The following is a 22,547-nucleotide window of genomic DNA, read 5'->3' as shown; positions in this document are numbered from 1 at the left end:
TAAATCGTATCTCTGGAGATCTTGTGTTTGGTTTACCCTCTGTCAGTATAATTTTCCTGTGTGCTGGCTCCAGGGATTCCTTCCACAAGGCCTCTTAGAGATAAGATGAAAAAAGACTGAGGAAGAGGGTGGAACTAGAAATAGGTAGGAAAACACAACAAGGAGGACAAATCTTTGTAACTCACAGAAGACCTTTATGATTGGTGAAATGAGTCAAAAGGACTCAGATCCCACAGCTACAAGAAGCACAAGAAACAAAGTTTATGATGTTGCTTACTTCTACATTTGAGTTGCATTTTTTTAAAATTGTATTTATTTATTCATGAGAAACAGAGAGAGAGAGAAGCAGAGAGAGAAGCAGGCTCCACACAGGGATCCCGATGCAGGACTCGATCCAGGGGCTCCAGGATCATGCCCTGGGCTGAAAGTGGCACTAAACCGCTGAGCCACCCAGGCTGCCCAATTTGAGTTGTATTAATGAGATACTTCATACTTGCAAAGTATGGGTGGGGTTTATGTTTACATTAATAAAGGGAAATCCACCATTTGGAAAGAAAAAGGAAAGAGTACTTACCTTTGTATCCCAAAATAGCTACTGTGATCGTTAGCAAGGCACACAAAATGTATAATAATATGATAGAAAACTTCAGCGCCCAGTTATTTTTACATTTGGTACATTGCGTTCCTTCCTGAATACCTGTAAGAGAAGTCAAATTTTAATAATAGTAACCAGAGATATCATTTCAAAAAGTATCTTCCTGCATGTTGCTTCAAATACTATGATTAAAAATAATTTTTACATATGCCTTACTATAGGATGAGTGGTATTTTAAACACACCACATTAGCAACACAAGCACTTTAAATATTTCCATTATGTTGTAATTTAATGTTGCTGCATTTAATAATCACTTGGAAATAGCACATAACTTTGTCTCGGAATAATTTCAAATCCATCATAATTATCATTTTATTAAAGTCTCTACATGACAAAAGATTTTATTTTTTTTTTCATTTTTATTTATTTATGATAGTCACAGAGAGAGAGAGAGAGGCAGAGACACAGGCAGAGGGAGAAGCAGGCTCCATGCACCGGGAGCCGGACGTGGGATTCGATCCCGGGTCTCCAGGATCGCGCCCTGGGCCAAAGGCAGGCGCCAAACCGCTGCGCCACCCAGGGATCCCAAAAGATTTTATTTTTTTAAGATTTTTATTTATTTATTCATGAGATACACAGAGAGAGAGAGGGGCAGAGACATAGGCAGAGGGAGAGGGAGAATCAGGATCCCTCTGGGGAGACCGATGCAGGACTCAATCCCAGGACCCCGGGATCACACCCTGAGCCCACGGCAGACACTCAACCACTGAACCACCCAGGCACCCCTGACAAAAGATTTTAAACACCCCAACTACTGTTTCAGCTTTTATTGGACCTATAGCAACTCAAACACAACCAACCAAAAAACTCATGGCCTGTCCCTTGATGTTTGTTTTAGTGGTATGCTTGAGCTAGTTCCTCTGGCTTACAAGAGCTAACTATTAAATTTGTAGAAATTTGGGGAGCTGGTTGTTAAACTGTTGGAAGCTTGAAATCAGCCCTGGAGGGAGTATTTACACCATGGAAATTGGTGACCACTACAAATTGTGACACGTCGTCCTCCACCACCAACTGTTTTACCATACCACTGTCTATAATGCAGTTTAATCTACAGCAGGAAAATAAATGTGCTTTTATGATTAAAATGTTCAATATACAACCATTCTTGTACACCATATATATGCAGAAAATAGACACCCTTATTTAAGTTATCACAGCAATTTAAATCACAACTAGGAAACTAGAAAAACCAGACATTTTTTATAAGGGGGGGGGTAAATTTTTACTGCTCACTGTTCAACTTTTTGAAAAGCATTCTAGTCTAAGTGGTAAACCACCATCACTGCTACAAGTGACTCCAGAAACTAACCTATAAAAAGGGAACTTTCCATCAGATTGATTAGAAACACAGAAGACAAAGACTGTGGACATTTTAATGTGAAAATCATGTTGTAAGGAATACTGGGAGATCCCTTGTTTTCCTACGTGCATCTTACTAACGGTGTCCCACAGGAGCACAGCACATAAAGGACTGATCTCCTATAATTGTGCTCAATAACTTTTGATGGGTGAGTCGTGAGGATTAAGCTACAGCCAAAGTTCCCCCTTTTGGTTTGTAATTTTACGCATCATGCCCTTCTTCAGTGAAAAGAGTTCTTCAGCTGTGTTTAATGCAAAATGATGAGAGAAACAGCATAGAACAATGACTCCAATTTAACTTTCAGTGTTTAACCAATCCCTCTGGTGTTCTGTGCTACAGACTCAAGGGGAGGGGGGTGAGTCCATCTGTTCCATGACTAAGAGCAGTGAATCTCAAACTCTGGGGTGCATTGGCCTTGTCAGAACACAGTCTTTCTAATTCAGGAGGTCTGAGAAGGTGCCCAAGAATTTGGATTTCTAATAAGTTCCCAGGGGATGCGGACAGTGCTTGTCTGGCCACCGTGCTTTTGTACAGTCTTTCTCAAACTGTAAAGTACTTACAAAACACATTGTCAAATGCAGATTCTGATTTAGTAGGTCTAAGGCAGGAGCTAAGAGTCTGCATTCTTCACAAGATCCAGAAGATGCTTAATTGGGGAAAACACATTTCCAGGAGCTAAGGTTTATTGTGAAGATGTTCATGCTGGATCGACCTTGGGTTAGCCAACACCTTGAAGGCGAAACTGTAAAATCTAACTCAATGGTCAAACAGACCAAGAGTAAGTTGACTTCTCTGTATCAGTTTTCCCACTTATTTTACTGTGTTTCTTTTCCATCCTGCTCCTTTGTCACCTGGATGTTAGTACCATCTCTCCTGTCCAACACTGACCTTGGTACCATCCCCACCAAACCAAAACTCCAACTTCCATCAATGTCCTTGTTTCCACTACCACTATCCCAGTCCTCCACTCAGAGACCCCCTCAAGTCTTCCCTGATATTCTTTAATTCATGCAGTTGCCATGCTGTGCTAATCTTCCCATGGGAAGTTCTTTTCATAATTATCTCATCTACAGTTTATTGGTGTTCATTTACTGCCTCCACTGTACCAGATTCTGAGCTAGAAAAGCAGCTTTATTCATAACCACCCTTCAGGGAGGCATGGGAGTGACAGCTGAGATGACATCCATAGGCATCACAGCCAGGATTCAAACCTGGGTCTGTTCAAATTTAAGTGCCATACTCTCTCCACTTTGTTATGGTGACTCTTTCTGGTCATCTCTTCCTCTCCATTTCACTGTCATGTTCCTCATCTGAGATCCTTTCATCTCAGTGGGAGCTTCCTCTTCCACTCCCACTGGAACCCAGCCTCACCGTGGACTCAGATGCTATCCTCATGACAATGTCAAAGAGAAAAAAAAAACAAAAACACTTCAACATCTCATCCTTAAATAAAGGATGAACACACACACACACACACACACACACACACACACACACCCATCAGCTCTTAGATTCTCTACTATCTGGCAGCTTTAAATGAAAAAAAGACCCCTTACATCAGTCAGACTGAAAATCTCTGAAATTGGGAGAGGGAGGAGTGTAAGCAGACCCATAAACATGCCGTATCTCACATTCAGGAGCTATAAACGTGCTTTGGTGTCCACTGTAAACACAGAAGGATGACAGACACAGAGATGACAGACACATCTCCCTTGGACAGACTGGATGATGCTTTTGTGGCTGATGGGGGGGGGGGTTTCATTCCTTTTGGATTTTAGGACCATGGTGGGTGAGCTCTATATGTCTATGGGCGATTTCTTGCATTCCATTGGCAGAGCCTCAGAAGATTTGGTCAAAGGGAGGGACACAAGGGATTCTCTGTAGATAACGGAATCTACAGTGAGAGTTGCTTCGAGGTCATCTGGTCAAGTGTCACTGTGTTATTGATGGGGAAAGTGAAGTCAATGAGATAAAGCCAATCAGAAGCCAATCAGAAGAAGGGTCTTCCCCTCCCATTCTGGCCACGTGTGCTAGTGCTGTATTTGCCAGCAGACATCTTGTACATGTGGTATTCGTGCAGGTTGCTCCCAGACAGTTGTCACTGGTTCCTATTCTGAAGAGCAGGGTCACTTCCTCACGATGTGTCTCTCTCACTGCTGACTGTATCAAGCATTTAATCAATATCAGATGGTACTGCCTGGCCTCTCCTTCCACTTGACACACTTTCTGTGTCTTGTTTTTTCTCTCCCCAGAGACTTATTTTTAATAAGAATTCTGTTTTATCTTTCCCTCTCTGCCCTCCGCTGGGAGGACATCTGGCCAAACACACAGATGCCTACTACAAAGAGACCCTGCTGGCTCACGTAGCTGGGGGACCCCCCTCCTCCTTGAACCTAGATGGTCACAAAAAACATTCAAGAGAGATATCCCCCTGTTACCAGCCTTTGTACTGTTTGTTTTCTCAGCATTACTTTCCTGAGACTGAGGACTTTGTTTCTGTTGGAGGGGGGTGCGGGTGGTAGGAAGGGCAAGGGAATCAATCTGCAGAGGGCTGTATATAGGACATTCTAGTTCAGGAAGTGAAGCAGTTTTGCCCCTTTCCACCAGGAGACTTAGTGTATCAAAAAACCTGGCCCAAATAGCACATTTGCAATTCAGCAGGCCACAAACAGAACGTGCCTGAAGGACCCATGCTTTTCCATTGGTTATCCCTCTTAAACTATCTCCCACTGAACTTGATTCTTGGCTCATGTTTTAAATGTATTTTCCAGGGTCCAATTCTTTACCATGCAAAAAAAAAAAAAAGAAAAAAAGTTTGGGGGCCCAGTGAAATCAGAATCACTCTAGTTAGCTCCTTGGGCATTCCACGGAAATTCAGAATAGGCTGACAATTGGGTCCCCAGGGCCCAAACTCAAAGTTCCCTGTGTCACCCTGTTTCCAATAACACATGTTTAGAGTAAGATGAGTGGGGGCCGGGCGGGGCCGCCGATCAGGGGGCAGCGGTTAGCTGGTTGGAGAGAATAATTGAAACACTGCAGGAATGACAGTGCAAAGGGCCAGAAGAATTCACCAGCAGAGAATTCCTTTCTGCTGTGGTTCTCCATAAAGAGCCCTCCCAAGTGCTGCGGTCCAGGCTATAATCCAGTCTGTTTTTCCAATCTTTTTGGAGAACAAAAGAGTCTCCTTCATTCACTATCATATTTTTCTGCCATCACCAAAGGACGGCTTGTCTTTTGAAATGGACTCATGGTGATCAATCCCTTTCCCTGTCAGGTGAAGCCTGGCACTGTGGCCAAGTATGGGGCACTCCTGGTCTGTCGTAATTATCACAAGTGTCAATAGAGCTCAGTGGTGTTGCCATACAGATCGTGTTACCAGAGAGAAGCTTCAAAAAGCTGGTGGATTGCAAAATCCAGAAAACCACAGGTTTTGATCTGAGATTTGCAGTGACCTTTTCATGTGGCTTTTTTATAGTTATTAATCTACTGCCCGGTGGCATATATTCCCATAAGCCCATGAGAATGATTTGGCTCTAACAGTAAAACTGATGATTCAAATAAGTTCCTATAATTAAAATGCCCTCAAAAGCAACAAAACAGAAAGAGTTAATGTCCTGGTAAGTTATTTGGTTGTTATGTAATATCACTAGAATAAAAATTAAGTACATAAAACATTTTATCCCACAAATAATTAATTTCCTCTTATTACAAAGGCCTTTTACTAAATGATGGAACATGGGTTTAGTTAGCAACAATTTTTTCATTAATGAATAATTTAGTTCCCCAAATATAAATCTCAGTCCTGACACCTTACTATGCCAAGTTTCTAACTGATGTGGAGAAGCATGAAAATGGAAACAGGACAGGACTTGGGAATGAAATAACTTTCTGCACAACATAAATGAAGCCTCATAGTATCCCTGTATTCATAAAAGTGTATTCAGACCAGGAAAATTATTTAGAAGAGTATTAAGAGTTTGAAATCTTCAGCACTCATTCTGAACTTATATTAACATTCTGCACAGTCAACAAGGGCATAGTTTCTTCCATTAAAACATTATATATATATATATATATATATATATATATATATATATATATATATATATGGCAGTCAGTTCTGGTTTGGGCTTAATGTTAAAAGAAGAATATGTATTATTTGTTTAAAATTTATCATTTATACCCTGCCTACTAAAAAAGAATTGTTGTAGGCAAAAGCCAGATGTAATGAGGCACTCAGATTATATAGTGTCTGCCAAAATATATAGTGTCTCAACAGAACACCATTATTTTCTTTGTGGTTTTTATAATAAGAAATCCTTTATTATATGAACTGTACACAAATGCTTTCAATTCTGAGGAAAGGAATCCTCGCTCATCGGGGAGCTCAACCATCACATCTACATTTGTCTCTCCTGGCTGGCCCCCTTCCTCTTGGCTCTATTCCTATTCATTTTATTCTATGGACACAGCGTGAACTGTCAACAATCCTGATGATACATTTCAGCAGCCCTGACTACTTCATTATCTGGCACTACCAAACAATGTCCTTGTGTGATTAGGCACTGAATCTTTTAATGAAAAGGATTTATGAAAATGCAGCTCCAGCTCGGGCCATCAGAGTCTGTTGCATAATGGAGCTGGACACATACATGGCACAGGTATTGGGAGGAAGGTCACTGGACATTTGCTCAGTGGGTGAGAGTCTGTCACTGCCACTAATGCAAAGAGGAACTGCTGAGGCCGGCTGCTATTCCTGAGGACCTGATAGGTGCCAGGCCCCCTCTCCTGGCTATTTACAACACTTTGAACAATTCTGCAGAGTTGGAATTTTGGCCCTAATTTTATAGAGTCTAGGAAGATGGACATAAAAGAGGCTGACCATGCAAGCCAATAAGTGGCTGAGCTGTAAGATGAATTTGGGTTATCACATACTGCTTCTGCAAGCCTATGGACTTCCAGAAGTGGAAAGCAAAACAAAGCAAGATTAAGGATGCCTAACAAGATAAACTGTAGAAAGCTGACAGGTTAGACTTCTGGAAGTATTCTGTCAAAATAAAGGGGTGCCGAAACATCTTTTCAAACGTGGGTAGAAGATGCCTTTCTCAGAAATGAGCAGTAAAACTCAGCTCCAGTAAGTTAACTATTACAGGCCTGGAGCTCCTACAGGAGAATTACAGGCTGTAATTTCTGACTATTCTCTGGTGACATACTCAGCAGCAAGTTAATTCCACCCTAAATAAATGCTCATTATCTCTATGAGAGGTCAGGACTGTCTTGGAGGTTGGCCCTTCCTGGGAATCATCCCTCAATGGTGATGGAATTTTTGGAATGGAGTGGGCTAGGAAAAGAAGGTAGCTTTATAATTTCAAGGCAAACTATGAGACATGCAGGGGGCTGGCACGGTTTAAGTTTGAAACCAAAACAAGTTGGTTGCTCCTACTGAGTTTTCTCCTGAACTTCTAGTACATGACGTAGTAGCCACAAAAGTCAGAGTCCAGTGGCTCATTCATCTATGGACCCCAACAACTGCTGGTGGTCCATATCTGCAGAAGTTGGGTGAGATAAGTTAATGGAAAGAAGGCAGTGAAAGAAGGATTTATTAAATAGTGATTAAAGAAATTAGTTTATCTCTAGCCTCTTAACCCCTCTCAAACAACAAAAATTGCCTGAAGTACACGGGCAAAACCCTTTTACAAATACCAGCTTGACCCCATGTTTCAGGAATCAATGGTAATTATCCACTGCCACAGTAAGTTCCAAGTGGCTCAAAGTATTTTCCAAGATGCACACCAGCTAGCATCCTCTAACCATGCAGGTTCAAACAGCCTCAGGGCCAGGAGGAGAATCAGCTGTCATTGAGGCCAAAGTCCATCGTACAGGGAGGAACTACAGCCCAGTGAACTCCACTGTCTGCCCCACTCACACATGGGCCAGCCCTGGGTTTAGGCTTCAGGATTCCCGATTCTCCTCTGGAATTCTAATTTAGATCCCCGAACCCTGTCCACTTCACCATGCTTCTTTCTTGTTACATCCCATTATTTATTCAAGAAATCAGCATAGAGTATCTGCCATGTACCAGGCACTGAGGATAATGGTCAAAGAAATAGACAACAATCTTGGCCTTTAGTATCCTCCAGCAGGAAGATATTGTAAGGTGTTAGGAGGTGATAAACACTATGGAGCCAGGAATGAGCAAAGGATGTGTGTGAGAGGAGGCAGATGGCAATTTAAATAGGCTGGTCAGAGAAGGCTTCAGAGAGTAACACGGAAGCAAAAGCTTGGGAGAGCGTGGGAAAGAGCACCAGGGTACCCGTGCGGAGGTCACACTGCACTCCCCCAAAGATCTGCTTATTCCTTCTTCAGGTCTTGAGATCTGCCCTCCTTCTCCCCACAACACTTTTCCTCTCCATGAAATGACTTTTTTTTTTTTTTTTTTTTTTTTTTTGGAAATCTTCACTCACACATCTCTTCCTCAATGAATCCTTTCCTAAAATTAGCCTCGCCCCAAGCCCAGCTGGTCCTGAACCCCTGTGGTACCTGTGTGGTTCACATTGCATAAATCTATGCACATTTGTGTTTTTAAAGGCCATCTGCATGGCTCCCACCTCCTGGAGGTGTGGGAATTTTATTTCTCTGCATTATTGCTTTTGCGTTTCTCTAAACACACCAGTTAGCTCTCTAGAACTCCACTCGAGGTGAGCAATTTCACAAATACACGACTGCGGCCGGCTGTAGATGCTGGCAGTGGGAAAAGTAGGCTCTGTCCCTCCCTTAGGGACTGTCTCATACAAGCTGGAAGCAGCATACCTCCCCCAGCTCTCAGGTGTGTCCCCTCCCACCTTTGTGTCCAGCTTTCCAGGTGACCAATGCCAGGCTGACCTGTTGTCTTGTTGGCCAGTGGGGAGCTGTCCTGGGAGAGTATTCAGCTCAGAGGCCTGATAGTCAAAATGCAGACACTTGAGAGAACATCATCCTCCCAAACAATGAGGTACCTGCAGCCTGAAAGGAAGAGTTTTCACCGCAGAAGGTGGGGAGTGCAGTGGGGTTTACCAACCAAAAGAACGCAAGGCATTCTTTATGCCCTGGCCCAGCCTGAAATGAATCCCAAGATCTAAAGCAGCACGGCAACCTGTCTACATTTTCTGTCCCTTAGCACTTACAAAACTAAATCCGACAGGGCAAGGATGAGAAATGTAAACCCACAATCCAACATCTGCCTGGAATATCGTTGCTTTAAAAAGTGTTATTTAGGGGGACAGCTGAGGAGCTAGTATCATGCTGGTGGGAATCCTGCTGGGCCGAGGGGGCCAAGTCTCAGTTAATGATAGTGGATTTACCCTTTTTCACCGAAGGAGTGTTGGGACATGTGGAAATTATGCTGTGGAGCAGGTGCTGGCATAAAAAAGAGACTAATCCATGCTCTCTCACATACCTACTTGAGTTCTTTAAACCAACAGAACTAGTGTTTTGATGGGGGGAAAAAAAGGGGCCTCAATGTAAATGAAAATATCAATCAGCCTGACAGACCTTCCTCATTCCTTTATGAATATGTGTTTTTTACCTTTTTCAAGTGAAGACTATAGTTGAGGACACTTAAAGTAAGGGAAAAGTGAGCCAAGACAGAACAACAGATTTTACTGTCAGTGTTGGAAAGTAATTATCTGCTCTGCCTTGACCACAGCCTAAGTTCCAAAATGTGATGAGAAATGAGTCAATCAATCAACTTGAAATGATCCAAATGAGGAAAAGCTGGCAAATAAATAATGAGGGAAATGGGAGGGATCTAAAGACTATGGCCCAACGTGAGAGGAGTGAGGTCCCCGGGTTCAGAGAAGAGCCTCCCATTCACCAGCCTGTTATTCATACTTGTTAATAGGTCTGGACAAAGGGCAGAGAGAGGAAGAAATGTTTAGATGTGGTAGGCAACTATGGTTGTAGAGGTCAAAGAAATATAAAAACGGAAATGCAATGCACAAAAAAGTCAGAAGGCATATGACTGAATTTTAATTGAATATAAAGTAAATGGGGAATTGTATGCTTATTTTATTTTCCATGACTTCATAAAGAATTCAAATAGGACAGACTTAAATTTAGAAATTTATCTAAAACTGAAATAACTAGATTAAAAAATGGATAAATGCACATATCTGTATATACATACATGCAAACAAAGTGGTTTTCTTGATGGTAGAGAGGTTGCAAAAATTGATTTTTTACAAATTTATTTATTCATGAGAGACACAGAGAGAGAGGCAGAGACACAGGCAGAGGGGGAAGCAGGCTCCCTATGGGGAGCCAGATGCAGGACTCGATCCCAGGACCCCGGGATCATGACCTGATCCAAAGGCAGATGCTCAACCACTGAGCCACCCAGGTGTCCCTCAAAAATGGATTTTTAAGTCAAAACTCAAATTCACAATTTCCCATAGATTCCTCAGGGGTGGGCCAGAGCCAACTGACACTGAATAGTGAAAACCATGTGTTTATATCTCTTCACAGTTCCATATTTGGTGACTTTACATTGGCAGCTTGGAATTGATCACACTGCGAGTATTTACAGCAAAGAAATCAACAAATGCTACAAAATTCAGGGCTTTTGCCTCATGGAGGGCTGATTGTTCAACATCTGCCAGCATACTACTCAACCTGCTGCAACTGACCCATCACATTTAAACAAATCAAACTGCTCTTCTATACCGGGTTATCACTTGAGAAGTTCAGGATCACTGGACAGGTGAAGATTATATTGGACCTTTGTTCCTTCTCTCCCCCCCTTGAGGTTATAGAGATCATACAGCATTCTTATTAGTGATATTTGTGCAAATTAGATGTTTTGAATTTAAAACTTCCAGGGATACATAATACAATGCAAATTCATAATCTCTGTGGGGTGCAATAATCTGTGGGGTGAAACTGACAATGTTCAGGGTTCAGTTCCCATGTGTCTGTTAATTTCATACCATGGATACAGGTTTGACTTAATTCTGATCAATCGCCCTGAAAGTGAATTTCCCTCTCTCTTGGGAGATGATGTTCAGGAGGACTGACCTGATTTGTCACCCACATCAAATTAGTGTGTGGCAGTTACGAGGTGGAGCACAGATGAATCAGCCTAAGGACAGGCAGTGGTGCAGGACACATGAGGATACAGATGAAGGAATCACCATAGAGGAAGAGATTTCCAATGAGAAGCCTCAGTCTGGAAGATATTCTCTTTACCTCCTAAAAGCATGCAGGCATTAAAACCGCAGCTCTAGGCAGAAAAAAAAAAAAAATCCAAGTATCCAAAGGAACACAAGACCTCTCTGCACACTCACAAGATGCACAAGTATCTGACAGCAACAACGAGACCCAGAGACAGAAACAGGAAAACATCAGAAATACACCAGCTGAGTTGCCAATGGTGGAGGCAAAATACCTTTTGAACATGACCTCTTGTAGCAGAGAACTGCACAGTCCTCTTTAGCTCTGGTCCAGTATTCAATGGAGATCAGCGATGCAGGAAATATATACACGATTTCACCAATATGAACTTCTTAGTTCATTCAATCACTTAATTGTATTTCATGCTCAAAGAAATGCATTTTATTGCCCAAAAGGCCAAATAGCTTCTAATTCGATCTGTAAACTGGTAAAACAGGTAGAAAGAAAAGCCTTAGGACAAGTTCTTAATGCTGTCCCACCCACATCTAGCTCAGGGTTTTCTCCATTACCCCGGTAAATATGGAATTTGAAATCTGTATCAGAATCACCTACTAGGGCAGCCCCGGTGGCGCAGCAGTTTGGCGCCTCCTGCAGCCTGGGGTGTAATCCTGGAGACCCGGGATCGAGTCCCATGTCAGGCTTCCTGCATGGAGCCTGCTTCTCCCTCTGCCTGTGTCTCTGCCTTTCTCTCTCTCTCTGAATAAATAAATAAATCTTAAAAAAAATTATTTTTTTAAAAAAGAATCACTTACTAGGGAGTCATTCATGTACTCCATTTTTAATTTGTAGCATATATTTGTTAATTCCTCATAAGCTGTATATGGCTTAGAATATAGTGTGAGTTCATTGCTTATTATTCTTTAAAATATCCTGTGGTCCCTCCCAGTTAAGAAGTATTTGTCGAGGGGCCACTACACAATGGGATGCCAGCAATGGGTTGGGCTCAGCTCAACACACCAAGGACACATACCCATTCTAGAACAGGGCCTAAGCAGGGCTCTTCCTTCCTGGGGCAGCAAGACTTCCCCAGGAAGCCTTGGAAGGGTTGGAAAAGCTCACATCCTATTGCTGACAGGCCAGCAGTGTGATCTTGCAATCAAAAGACAGTGCCATTTCATTACTTTCCACATCATGCATGGCCCTGAAGAGGAACTAAAAAAGAAGGACTCAGTGATTCACAAAACATCCATTCCTAAATGAGGAATAAAGCAAAGTTTGGACTTAGTAACCCCAGCTATCAGGCAATGTTCCTTCCTGCCAGACAGCAGTTGTGTTACAGCAGCAAAGCTAGTAAAGACAACCAACCACCTGTAAATACAGTCTAGTGGTTGCCCTGAAACAATCCGTCACTTTATACAGCACTTAGGGGAAACACCACCTAATAAACAACACCTAGTAAAGCACAGGAACATATACTACAGTAAAAGGACAAATCCCACTTACAACTGTGGTTATGACAGTACTTATAAAATTAGAAGCACTAATTTACTAGGGTGTACAGAGCCCCCATAACCATGTGATTGTAGATTTACTCAACTGTGTCTATGGGACTACTGCATAGAAGTAAGTAATTCTTCTCAGCTTTGAGCTTGGTCAGAAGATGCGATGGTTTACACTCTTGCTCACTTCCCAGACAGACACCACGAGTGGGCAAGAATCACCTAAGAGAAATGCTCGTTAAAGTGGGGCCAGGAGAGCGCGGCTCAGGGAGGGCTCCTTCTTTCGAAGGGTTCAGCCAGACAGGCCTCAGGTAGGATGGAAAGGCTCTCAGAGCAGGGAACAGGAATAACAAAAATTTTTTTTCTATGGAGAAGAGCAAAGATTTGTGATTATCTAGAAATAAAAGAAGAAAGAGGAGAGCTGTGTCAACAGGGAAACAAAAGCGACAATAGGCCTTGGGAAAGACACTGTAAAGAAGGAGGAGGTCTCTGAGTCCTTTGTGTCCCAACCAGCTAGGAGACCCTGAGGTGGAATGTCTGTGCCTCACACACCAGGACACAGAGTTGACACAGATTATTTCTGTTGGTAATGAAGAGAGGGTCCTAGAGAGTGAAGAGAAAACAAATCAGTGCACGAAACAAGTCACGTTAAATTGAGGACATAATTGAGTAAGTCTGTCAGGCAAGGAAAGGAGTACCAATATAGCTCCCGCTGTTAAAATGCAGTGATTTTTATTTTCCAAATGTCCAGTACTAAGGCTTTAGAGCTTCACACCTGGTCCTCTGGTCCCTTTCGGCTTCCCCTTGAGTTCCCCTACCCCACCCTACTCACACCGTGGCCATGTGCCCTCATGTGGCCCTCAAACTGGGCCCCAAACACTGTGGCTCATCACACGTCAGGCACTGCCCACTCAGGGTGCTGTATTGAGACATCGAAAGTGTTCTTTCTTGGGAGATGCATTTCAGAGTTCTTCTTCAACCCCAGTTCCTTGCCCTCCATCTGCCCTCATGAAACAAGAACAAGTCATAAATCCAAGAGACCAAACTGACTCAGCTTATTTCTACTGCACTATCTCATTTCTATTAAGTCAAGTACCACCGTTCTGGAGTCCTGGCGCCATAGCTGGGAGCACGAGTTAAACCCTTAAATTCGTGCAGGAGTAGGTATAAAATAAGTTTCCCACCTGTGTCATTTTGCAGGGCACACCTGAAAGTGTTATTTACTGACACTGGGTAATGCAAGGGTACACCTCAAGCTGCTTTTCATCAAGGGGACAGGTGATGCTGTAACATAGGAAGTATACTGATTCCTCATGTGTAGGGGATCGAGTTTTTGGCCTGATCTTCCAGCACAAAAAGGTTCTAGGCAAACAGGTTAAATATCCTCCCATCTTTCCAAGAAACAGAGATGACAGCTCTGTATAAAAGATAACGAATCCCTCTGAGAGACTGGTTTTGCTAAATTAATTAAACAAGGAGGCCATCAGACTGAGGTGGCTCTCGGATCCTGGTGGCCTACATAAGCAAACCGAGACCTAAGTCTGTAAGTGCCTCTAGGTTACAAAACTGACAAAACCCAAAGACAGCCAATCATAAACACCCAACTAGGCCTAAGCATTAGCTAATCAAATAATTTCCTTTCCTTGCTACGGGACATCCTCTCTATAGAGGTCTTTTACCTGGCTCCGGTCAGTGGAGGGCTACTTCTGGTTTGCCACTGCCCTGATGTGAACAGATGTTTGCCTAAACTCTTAAAAGTCTTAATATGCCCCAGTTTATCCTCTAATGGTATATTCAGCTGAGAGAGGAACACAGACTAGGGCTCCCCTATGGCCAGCACAAAATGGAAATGTTGCCCAACTTGGTGGATGGAACCACAGGCTGAACCTGTAGCAGGTGTACTTTTCATAGTTTTCCTTTTCAAATTTCCATGTTGATAAAAAATGTGAAATTTCTATGCAACGCGAGAATAAACAGACTTCTGTTTCACAATCTGTACAGCAGATCTCCTCTACTTATCCAATATGAGCATATCATATATGATCATGTTTCTGATGGCTCTACTATTTCCCCTCCACAGTGATAAACGGGTGTGTGTGGATGCTTCTGACCCTGATGTGAGGGGCAGACATCTCTTGAGTCAGTGTGACTAACAGTGGGGGAAGGGGCAGTGTAGACATATGGAAACAGATTCAGGCAGGACCAGAACTATTTCCTCAGCCGCAATGATGAAGGGTTTTTACCAGTCCCTTTAGTGAGGAGGAACTGGAACCTGATATCAAAACCCACTGTATGTCCTTTATAGTTTATTGTATATAATTACGTACCATAAACTGTGCGGGGTTTGCATTCCAGGGCGTGGGATTAGTCATTCTCAACAAATCCTTTTGTTGACTTCTCTAAGTCCCGGCTAAGAACTCAAAGCCTTCTCTGAACTGAGCCCCGTGGACTATTGTACCAACCCACTGAATTCTGTGTAGTGTGCCCCAGGTACATGTGCAGATGAGCGGCACCCAACAGACACACTGGGTGCACACCCTGCCTCCAGTACCAGAACGTGTCAGGAGTGCCAGTACGACCTCAGGCACATCTGTTTCCAGCACTGTACTTTTGCAGAGTCACCGCGCTTCCCTGTTAAGTTTTTCACTTTGTTCCCCTGTGCAGCTGGGACCTCATCTTGTATGGGAGCCCTGTTCCACGAAGGACCCTAAGGGATGGTGATGGTGTGTGTGGGGGGGGGGGTAGGGCGCTTCCAAATATCTAAAGCCTAGGTTGTTGTTTTAAACTATTTGGCTCACATGCATGTCTGTAAAGCATTGCTAAAATTGGAGGTGTTTCAAAAGCAATGAGGAGCATATGAGAATAAGTGATCTAATATAGCGTGTGAATTCCTAGCAGGTTAGTCACTGAGCAAGGAAGCAAAACAGACCCTGTGTGCTAGCACACCTGATGTCCTCAAAAATACGTTCCATGCCTTCGAAGAGACCGCAATGTATCTATCTTGGAAACCCTACAAGTAATATTTGTGAAATAGAGATATTACAGATTGTTAATATTAGGAAACAAAACCCCTTTTTGTAATGTGTATCCTGTCATATGCTTGCATCTACGTTAATTCACTAGCATATCCAAGGTTGTAAATATGGCCTGCAATTGTGATGAAGCCATCCATGGAATAAGCAACATGATAGTCATGACCTCTCCCCAGAAAAATGCACCCAAGACATAATTTGGACTCTATTTCAGGAGATCTCAGGGCTCTAGAAGCCACCCATACCTAAGGTTCAGAATTGTGATGCCTGGCTCCTCGCAGGAATATCAGGATAACATAATCCTTTCCGAAAGGAATTTATAGGTGCTAGGGAGTTCTCTGTCACATTGAGAGGGCAAGTCCACTGACAAACATCTCCTTCTTCACCTGACTCTCCACTGGTTCTCTTGGTTGCCTGGCCAAAGCAATATTTATCTGTGAGTCCCCGACCAATAACTAATACATATGCAGCAACACACTATAAATCACAAGTGTAGGCCACAGTGGTCTATGTGGCCACTTTAGAGGCATCATCAAGACAATCCAATGCAGAGAGGCAGCAAAGGATGGAATCATCCAGAAGGGAGGAGGCTCAGTGTCCATTGAGAGAAGAATGGATAAAGAAGCTGTGGTCTATATATTCAATGGAGTATTACTCAGCCATTAGAAATGACAAATACCCACCATTTGCTTCAACATGGATGGAACTGGAGGGTATTATGCTAGGGGAGTAAGTCAATTGGAGAAGGACAAACATTATATGGTCTCATTCATCTGGGGAATATAAATATAGTGAAAGGGAATAAAGGGGAAAGGAGAGAAAATGAGTGGGAAATATCAGTGAGAACATGAGAGACTCCTAACTCTGGGAAACGAACAAGGGGTGGTGGAAAGGGAGGTGGGTGGGGGGTTGGGGTGACTGGGTGATGGGCATTGAGGGGGGCACTGGACGGGATGAGCACTGGGTATTATGCTATATGTTGGCACATTGAACTCCAATAAAAAAATATACAAAAAAAAAAAAGAAAACACAGAAGGGAGGAGGCTGGACACAGATACAGGGTAAGTCGGAGAGAGTTCATCTGTTGTTGAAATCAACAAGATGTTGACAGTGGAGGCCCAGATGTCCTGTTAAGAAATGTCCCACTTAAACAGTCTCAACAAGCTGGCCAATGTCCTTGTGGGAACCAATAGTAAGGGCAGCAGCTGTAGTGAATGAATCACAAGTGTCCTTTCTACACATCTGACTTCAACTTGATCGTGCCCCTCCTCTGCGCCAGCTCTTCTGGTAGCTTCTCATCTCACTGAGACAAAGCTCTGAGGCCCTTGAAGCCCTATATACAATCTGTGCCCTAACCCTGACCTCTCTGACCTCATCTGCTCTCCCCTCTGTCCCTTCTACTCCAGCCACACTGGTCTCTCTGCTGCACCTTGTATACACCAGACACACTGCTACAGGACCTTTGCACTTGCCTTTTGCTCTGTGTGGAACTCTTTCTCCCAGGTATCCTTGCAGCTCCCTCCCTCCCTTTTTTTAAAAAAAGTCTTCACTCAAATATCATTTTGTCAGAGAGGCTTTCCCTGATTATTCTTTTGAAGATGACAACACTACTCTCTCCTATTCCCCATTCCCATTTTATTTCTCTCCATAGCACTAAGCACCATTTGACATGTTATTTATTTTACATATCTTTTGTCTTTCCTCAAAAGGAATGTAGGTTTCATGCAGGCAGAGATTTTTGTCACTTGCAACTCACTACTGTATCCCCAGGGGCTAGAATATGGCTAGCATAGAGGCCCCCACCCTCTCCACGGGGCTGTTGGGGAGATTAAATGAGTTAACACATGTAAGACACCTAACACCACAGAGCATATAATAGGAATTATATAAATGTTGGCTATTATTTTGAATTTTGTTTTAAACTTCATGACAACCTAATGAGTAGGAATTACTATGCCGTTTTACACATAAGGAGACTGAAGCTCAGAGTAACTCACTTGGGGTGACACAGTAGCACTTGGCAGAACCAGGATTCAGATGCAGATCTGACTCTCAGTTCTGTGCCCTCATCCCCCTCTCTCTGTTTTGTAAGTCCTGGGATAGAAGAGAGGCAGATCCGTTCGTTCTGGAACAAGCCCAGTGGCTGAGAAGGCTCCAGCCCTAGGGAGTGGGGGGCCGGGAATAAAGTTTCTTGGATCCAGAGACCTTTATGCTGCGTGAATCTGAAATAGCATGTGGCATTGTGTTTACTTCCTAACTTCACCAAAAAAATGTAATGGAGCCTGCCAATTAAAAAATGTTTTCATGACCCCAGAAAATCCATGTATTGGAGACATTTAGTTTAAACAGTCATTCTACCATAACAGGAAAAAGAGGTAGAGCAGAGGAGTTTATTATAACAGCTGCTTTCATACCCCAAACAAGGTTTGGCTGTTTTTGGCAGGTTGTACTGTACTAGTGTTGGCAAGAAGCTGACGGACTGCGTGAGTTTCCTTTCAAAAGATCATTTTGCTTCCTCAGAGAAACCCATGACTGGACTATCTAGTGTGAATTGCAGATGTTTGTTCCTCCTTCACTCCTCTGTCCTCCCGGGGCTTCCACCCTGCCGAGGTCTAAATGGGGCACCAGCCTGAAGAGCAGAAAGAGTGTGGGCTTTGGAATCGTGAAGATCTTGGGTAGGATCCAGTGTTTCCTTTCTTAGCTGTGCGACTCTCTGAGACGTAGTGTCCCCAGCCACGGGGCTACATGAGGACTAACTAAGGCAGACACCCCTCCCGGTACTGGCAGCTAGTATTAGGACATAGTTATTATTGCGACTTCAGATGGCTAGAGGCTTGAGTCCCGGTTTCCTCTGAGGGCTCCCTGAGATGTTCCATTCTACAAAATGCACACGGCAGAGAGTGTAAAATGCAACTCCTTCCCTGGGGGCTTTGTCAAGACTGACTTACCTGCATTCCCCCCCTTCAAACCTACAAAGTGGGCAAAAAATGACACAAGGACAGATGTTAGGACCACGCCTTTCATCCCCCAAAGCAGGTATCATTGCTCTTGAGCTCCAAAGGGGGAGGAAAAGGCAGGGATAGAAGGGGACCTGATGATGGCCTGGAGGGTAAGGCTTTGCTGGGTTTTAAACTGGAAATCCTACAGGAAGCAGAAGGCTCCTGGCTCCCAGAACCGAGGCTGTGCTGGGCTGTGCCTCTTGCGACACCGAGTACACAGCAAGCTCCTGAAACCATTTCAATGTTAATGGCTTCCAGATGGCAGGAGAGCAACCAGCACACGATGCACTTGGCACAAGTGAGCCCAAGAGATCTGAGGCCCATGAGTCCAGCTGGTGGCCCAAACTCATAAGGAACCCAAGTAAATTAGAACTGGACCTCCAGCAAACTTGGATCCCCTGGCTAGATTGACCACACACCCTGCAGCATCCCAACCAATAAGGTGCATACTCCTCTGTTCTGCAGGGTATAGGTCAGCACAGAAGCCACCTCCCTCCTCCAGCAATGTTTGCTCCTCAGCATCCAAGCCTGAGACCCACAGACAGCACAGGTCTTGCTGCACAAAGGAAATGAGCTTCCCAAAGAACTTGGGATACGTGTGCTGGGCTGGGTTTTGGGACCCAGGCTGTAGTGGAGGGAATTTCTGGCCACTGCTGGCAGCTTTGAAGACCTATTTTTGACTTCAAAAGCCTTTCATCCTCTGTCTCTTCAGAGCCTGAACTTGGAGCATTTGCCCTTCAAAAAAAGACAGGGGAGCCAGTGAGCAGCACAGGGAACATTGATTCAAGGGGTACCCCCCAGGCAGGCACCTTTAAGCCCTACTCCTGAGCTCCAGCCTGGCAAGGAGTGGGGTTAGGGAATAGTAGGGGGGTCGATGGCTACACTCTTTCCCCACTGAGAGGGCTGGGGTTTAATTCAGATGTAAAAACATCCCATACCCCAAACACCAGTTCAACCAGAAGGAAAATATGTGACCATGTACAACTTTAGCCTCAACTCCATTTCTAGGGGTGATAATCCAAATATTTAATCAATGCTCTGGCATGGGCACTGATCAATCAGAAGGAATATGCCCTGGTGCTCCCCTGCTGAGCATCAGCCCTGCCTATATCCTGACAGAGATGTTTTAAAAATACCACGCCAATTACTTGTGGGTGGAATATCCCGGAGCAGCCAACACACTTTCCACTGTTGACAGGGAGCTTTCACTGCCTGGAGCTTTTCCTGGAGGGCACCCTGCTCCCTGGTCACCTGGGAACACAGCTGACGGTACATCAGAAAATGGACTGTATGCGCCTGTTGTGAATTAAAAACAAGAACTGTCATAAAAGTAGACAGACGAATGGCTATTTTAAGTTGCTACACTGTTTTGGGAAAGTGGCTGCAAGGACAGGTGCCGGGGTTTGGAGAATATTCTTCTATTCCTGTTAAACTGTGTAGAAACCCCAAGTGTATTGCTTTGTGAAACAAAACACTCAGATGTGGCTGCCAGAGATCCTTTAGGAGAAGGCCAACATCGAGTCCTCAAGGGCATGGCTAGGAAGGGAGAAAGAATGAAGCCAACAAACAGCACCAGGGCCCACCCTCCAGAAACTTACAAATCAGTCTTTGGATTATCATCACAATTGTAGATAACTTGCTCCTTACACACAGAAGCCCATACTGCTCTCCATGGGGAAATTCTGAGTGCCCAAGGAAATTCTAAAAGAACCATATTTTGTTCTGTCCTTTCCAGACTCTTCTGACACACTGTATTTCTTCCCAGTCTATTTTCTTTTCTCCTTCTCACTCTTAGATTGCTACCCTCTCAATTCTCACCTTTCTTTTCCTTCTTCCCCTACAGCCAGCTCTCTGCAGTAGTCCCTTTGATTCTTATCAGTTCCATGTCTTCCTTCTGGTTCTTTCTTTTCTTCAGTGCCCTCAAGAGCCTTAACTCTGGACTGCCAGGAAGAACCCTGAGTGCCCCTGGCTAAGGACAGAGCAGGGCAAGGTAGAAATGTGCAGGATGGTTTCTAATGATATGCCCACATTGGCCCAGGGTTCACTCTGGTCGACCAGAGCTGCATGGACTATTCACTCTTCTATCACAACACTAAATCTTCATTAGGATAAAAAGTTGTAACATGCAATCTAAAAATTGTGGAAAAGCAAAAAAAAAAAAAAAAAAAAAAAAAAAAGGAAATTGGAGGGAATAAAAGAAGAAACAAAAGGAGTAAAGAGCAGAAAAGAAAGACTCAACTTCAGAGTGATCACATCATACTCAGGTCAAAGTTCAAAATCCTAAAACTGTTTCTAATGTCCCACTAAGTAGCGGCCTCTTAGTGCTTCTGACAAGTGATTTAAGGGAAGTGGTCTGTTCCCAAGGGGGCTCATGAATCTCCATGCATGACAGTTCAATCAAGAGAGTCTGGAGTCACATAGTTGTAAAGGTGGCAACGCAAAGGTCAGAAGTACAAGGGAGGAGTTCATTCATCAACCCCGACAGACAGGCATGCCCAGGACAGCGCAAGGGACAGGAGCCATCTGGTAGCTTTGCTTGCAAGATCAGATTAAGAAAGTACCAGCCCAGAAACCACAAAGGAGAAGATGAAGCTGTATTTCCGGAAGAAAAAGCAAAGATTTCTACCCAAAGCTGAGGTAAGAGCTTTATTTTTTTTTTTCCAATGATGAAGAAAGAATCCTACTTCCCTCTGATTTGAATTATTTTTAGCATACATGCCTCAGCTTTGATGCCCGACATGTCTGGCCATGTCTCTCTTCCCCTGCCTGAAATTTTTCAGTAGCTTCCCACTGCCTAGCCCGTAAAACATGAACTCCACTGCCTGGCACCTAAGGGCCATCATGAAGGTAACCTCCGCCTAACACTTCTTGTCTTCTTCCTGCATTCTCAGCTCAGACTTCAGAGGACTCCCACCTTCTGGAATACATTGCACTGTCTCATGCTCTTCCCTCTGCTTGATATACCTTCTCCTGTTTGCCTGCCTGTCTGCCCACATTTTACTCATCCTCTATAATCTATTTCCCAACTCCAGCTCCTCTGTGAATCCTGACTTCTAGAGGTTCCCTCTCCTAGATGCCCATGGCACTCGAATGCCATCCCACTATATGCTAATTATCTTTTTATTGTAATCCAGACTAGAATTGTATCTTTACAAATTTTGCAACCAGGACCTAGCACACAGGAAGCACCCCAAACTTATTCAGACTATTCAGATATCATTTGTTTGAATTCTGTATGTATACATATTTAATTTTATGCACACAAGGTCATGGTCTCATCACCACCTGCATTTCTAGGGTTGTGGGTTCTAATTAGGACACTGGTTAGAAGTTTCTGACCAGGGCCTCCAGGTTGGGATGGATAGGAAGAACAGAGGGAGTCATATATCAGAAATCAAGTTTGAAACCTGAAAATGAATGGCTTCAAGTGCTTAGAAATTTCCTATCCACAGGCCTCAGCTTTTAACTCAAGCAGAATATATATGTTTGCAGAGAGTGGGGCTAGAGCAAAGTGAGTGGGAGCAGAGAGAGGGGTAAGGGATCTTGTGCAGAGTCTCTCTCCTGGTCAATCAACCAGGATGGCTAGTAGTTCCATACAAAGGATCATATATTATTTCCAACCATTTAAATTTCATTTTTAATTAGCCCTTTCCCAAAGAACCACAGAATGTCAAAGGTGCTGAGGTAAGCAGCTGAGTTTTATAAATGTCAAAACCAGTGGTGCCAGACTCAGAAAAAGTCAGGTAAGTACAGGAAGGGACCCCTTGCATTCCAAAGCATGTGCAGAAAAGCACAGAAGTGGGTATTTATGTATGAAGGAATTTTTGAAGTAGTCCATTGTACTGAGACACAA

The 22,547-nt window shown here is 43.6% G+C and overlaps 1 protein-coding gene across 2 annotated transcripts in view; it reads right to left on the bottom strand.

The window, feature by feature from the left end:
• The window catches only part of COLEC12 (collectin subfamily member 12), a 195,878-nt gene that overhangs the window by 52,616 nt on the left and 120,715 nt on the right, over positions 1 to 22,547 (bottom strand). For both annotated transcript variants that reach the window (XM_041751113.1, XM_041751163.1), the window contains exon 3: positions 575 to 697. In XM_041751113.1, the coding sequence (XP_041607047.1) occupies positions 575 to 697 (123 nt within the window). The remainder of the gene's footprint in view (positions 1 to 574; positions 698 to 22,547) is intronic.

Source organism: Vulpes lagopus, chromosome 1 (assembly GCF_018345385.1).
Source record: "Vulpes lagopus strain Blue_001 chromosome 1, ASM1834538v1, whole genome shotgun sequence".
NCBI classification, from domain to species: domain Eukaryota; kingdom Metazoa; phylum Chordata; class Mammalia; order Carnivora; family Canidae; genus Vulpes; species Vulpes lagopus.
This window is presented reverse-complemented; position numbering and strand designations above follow the sequence as displayed.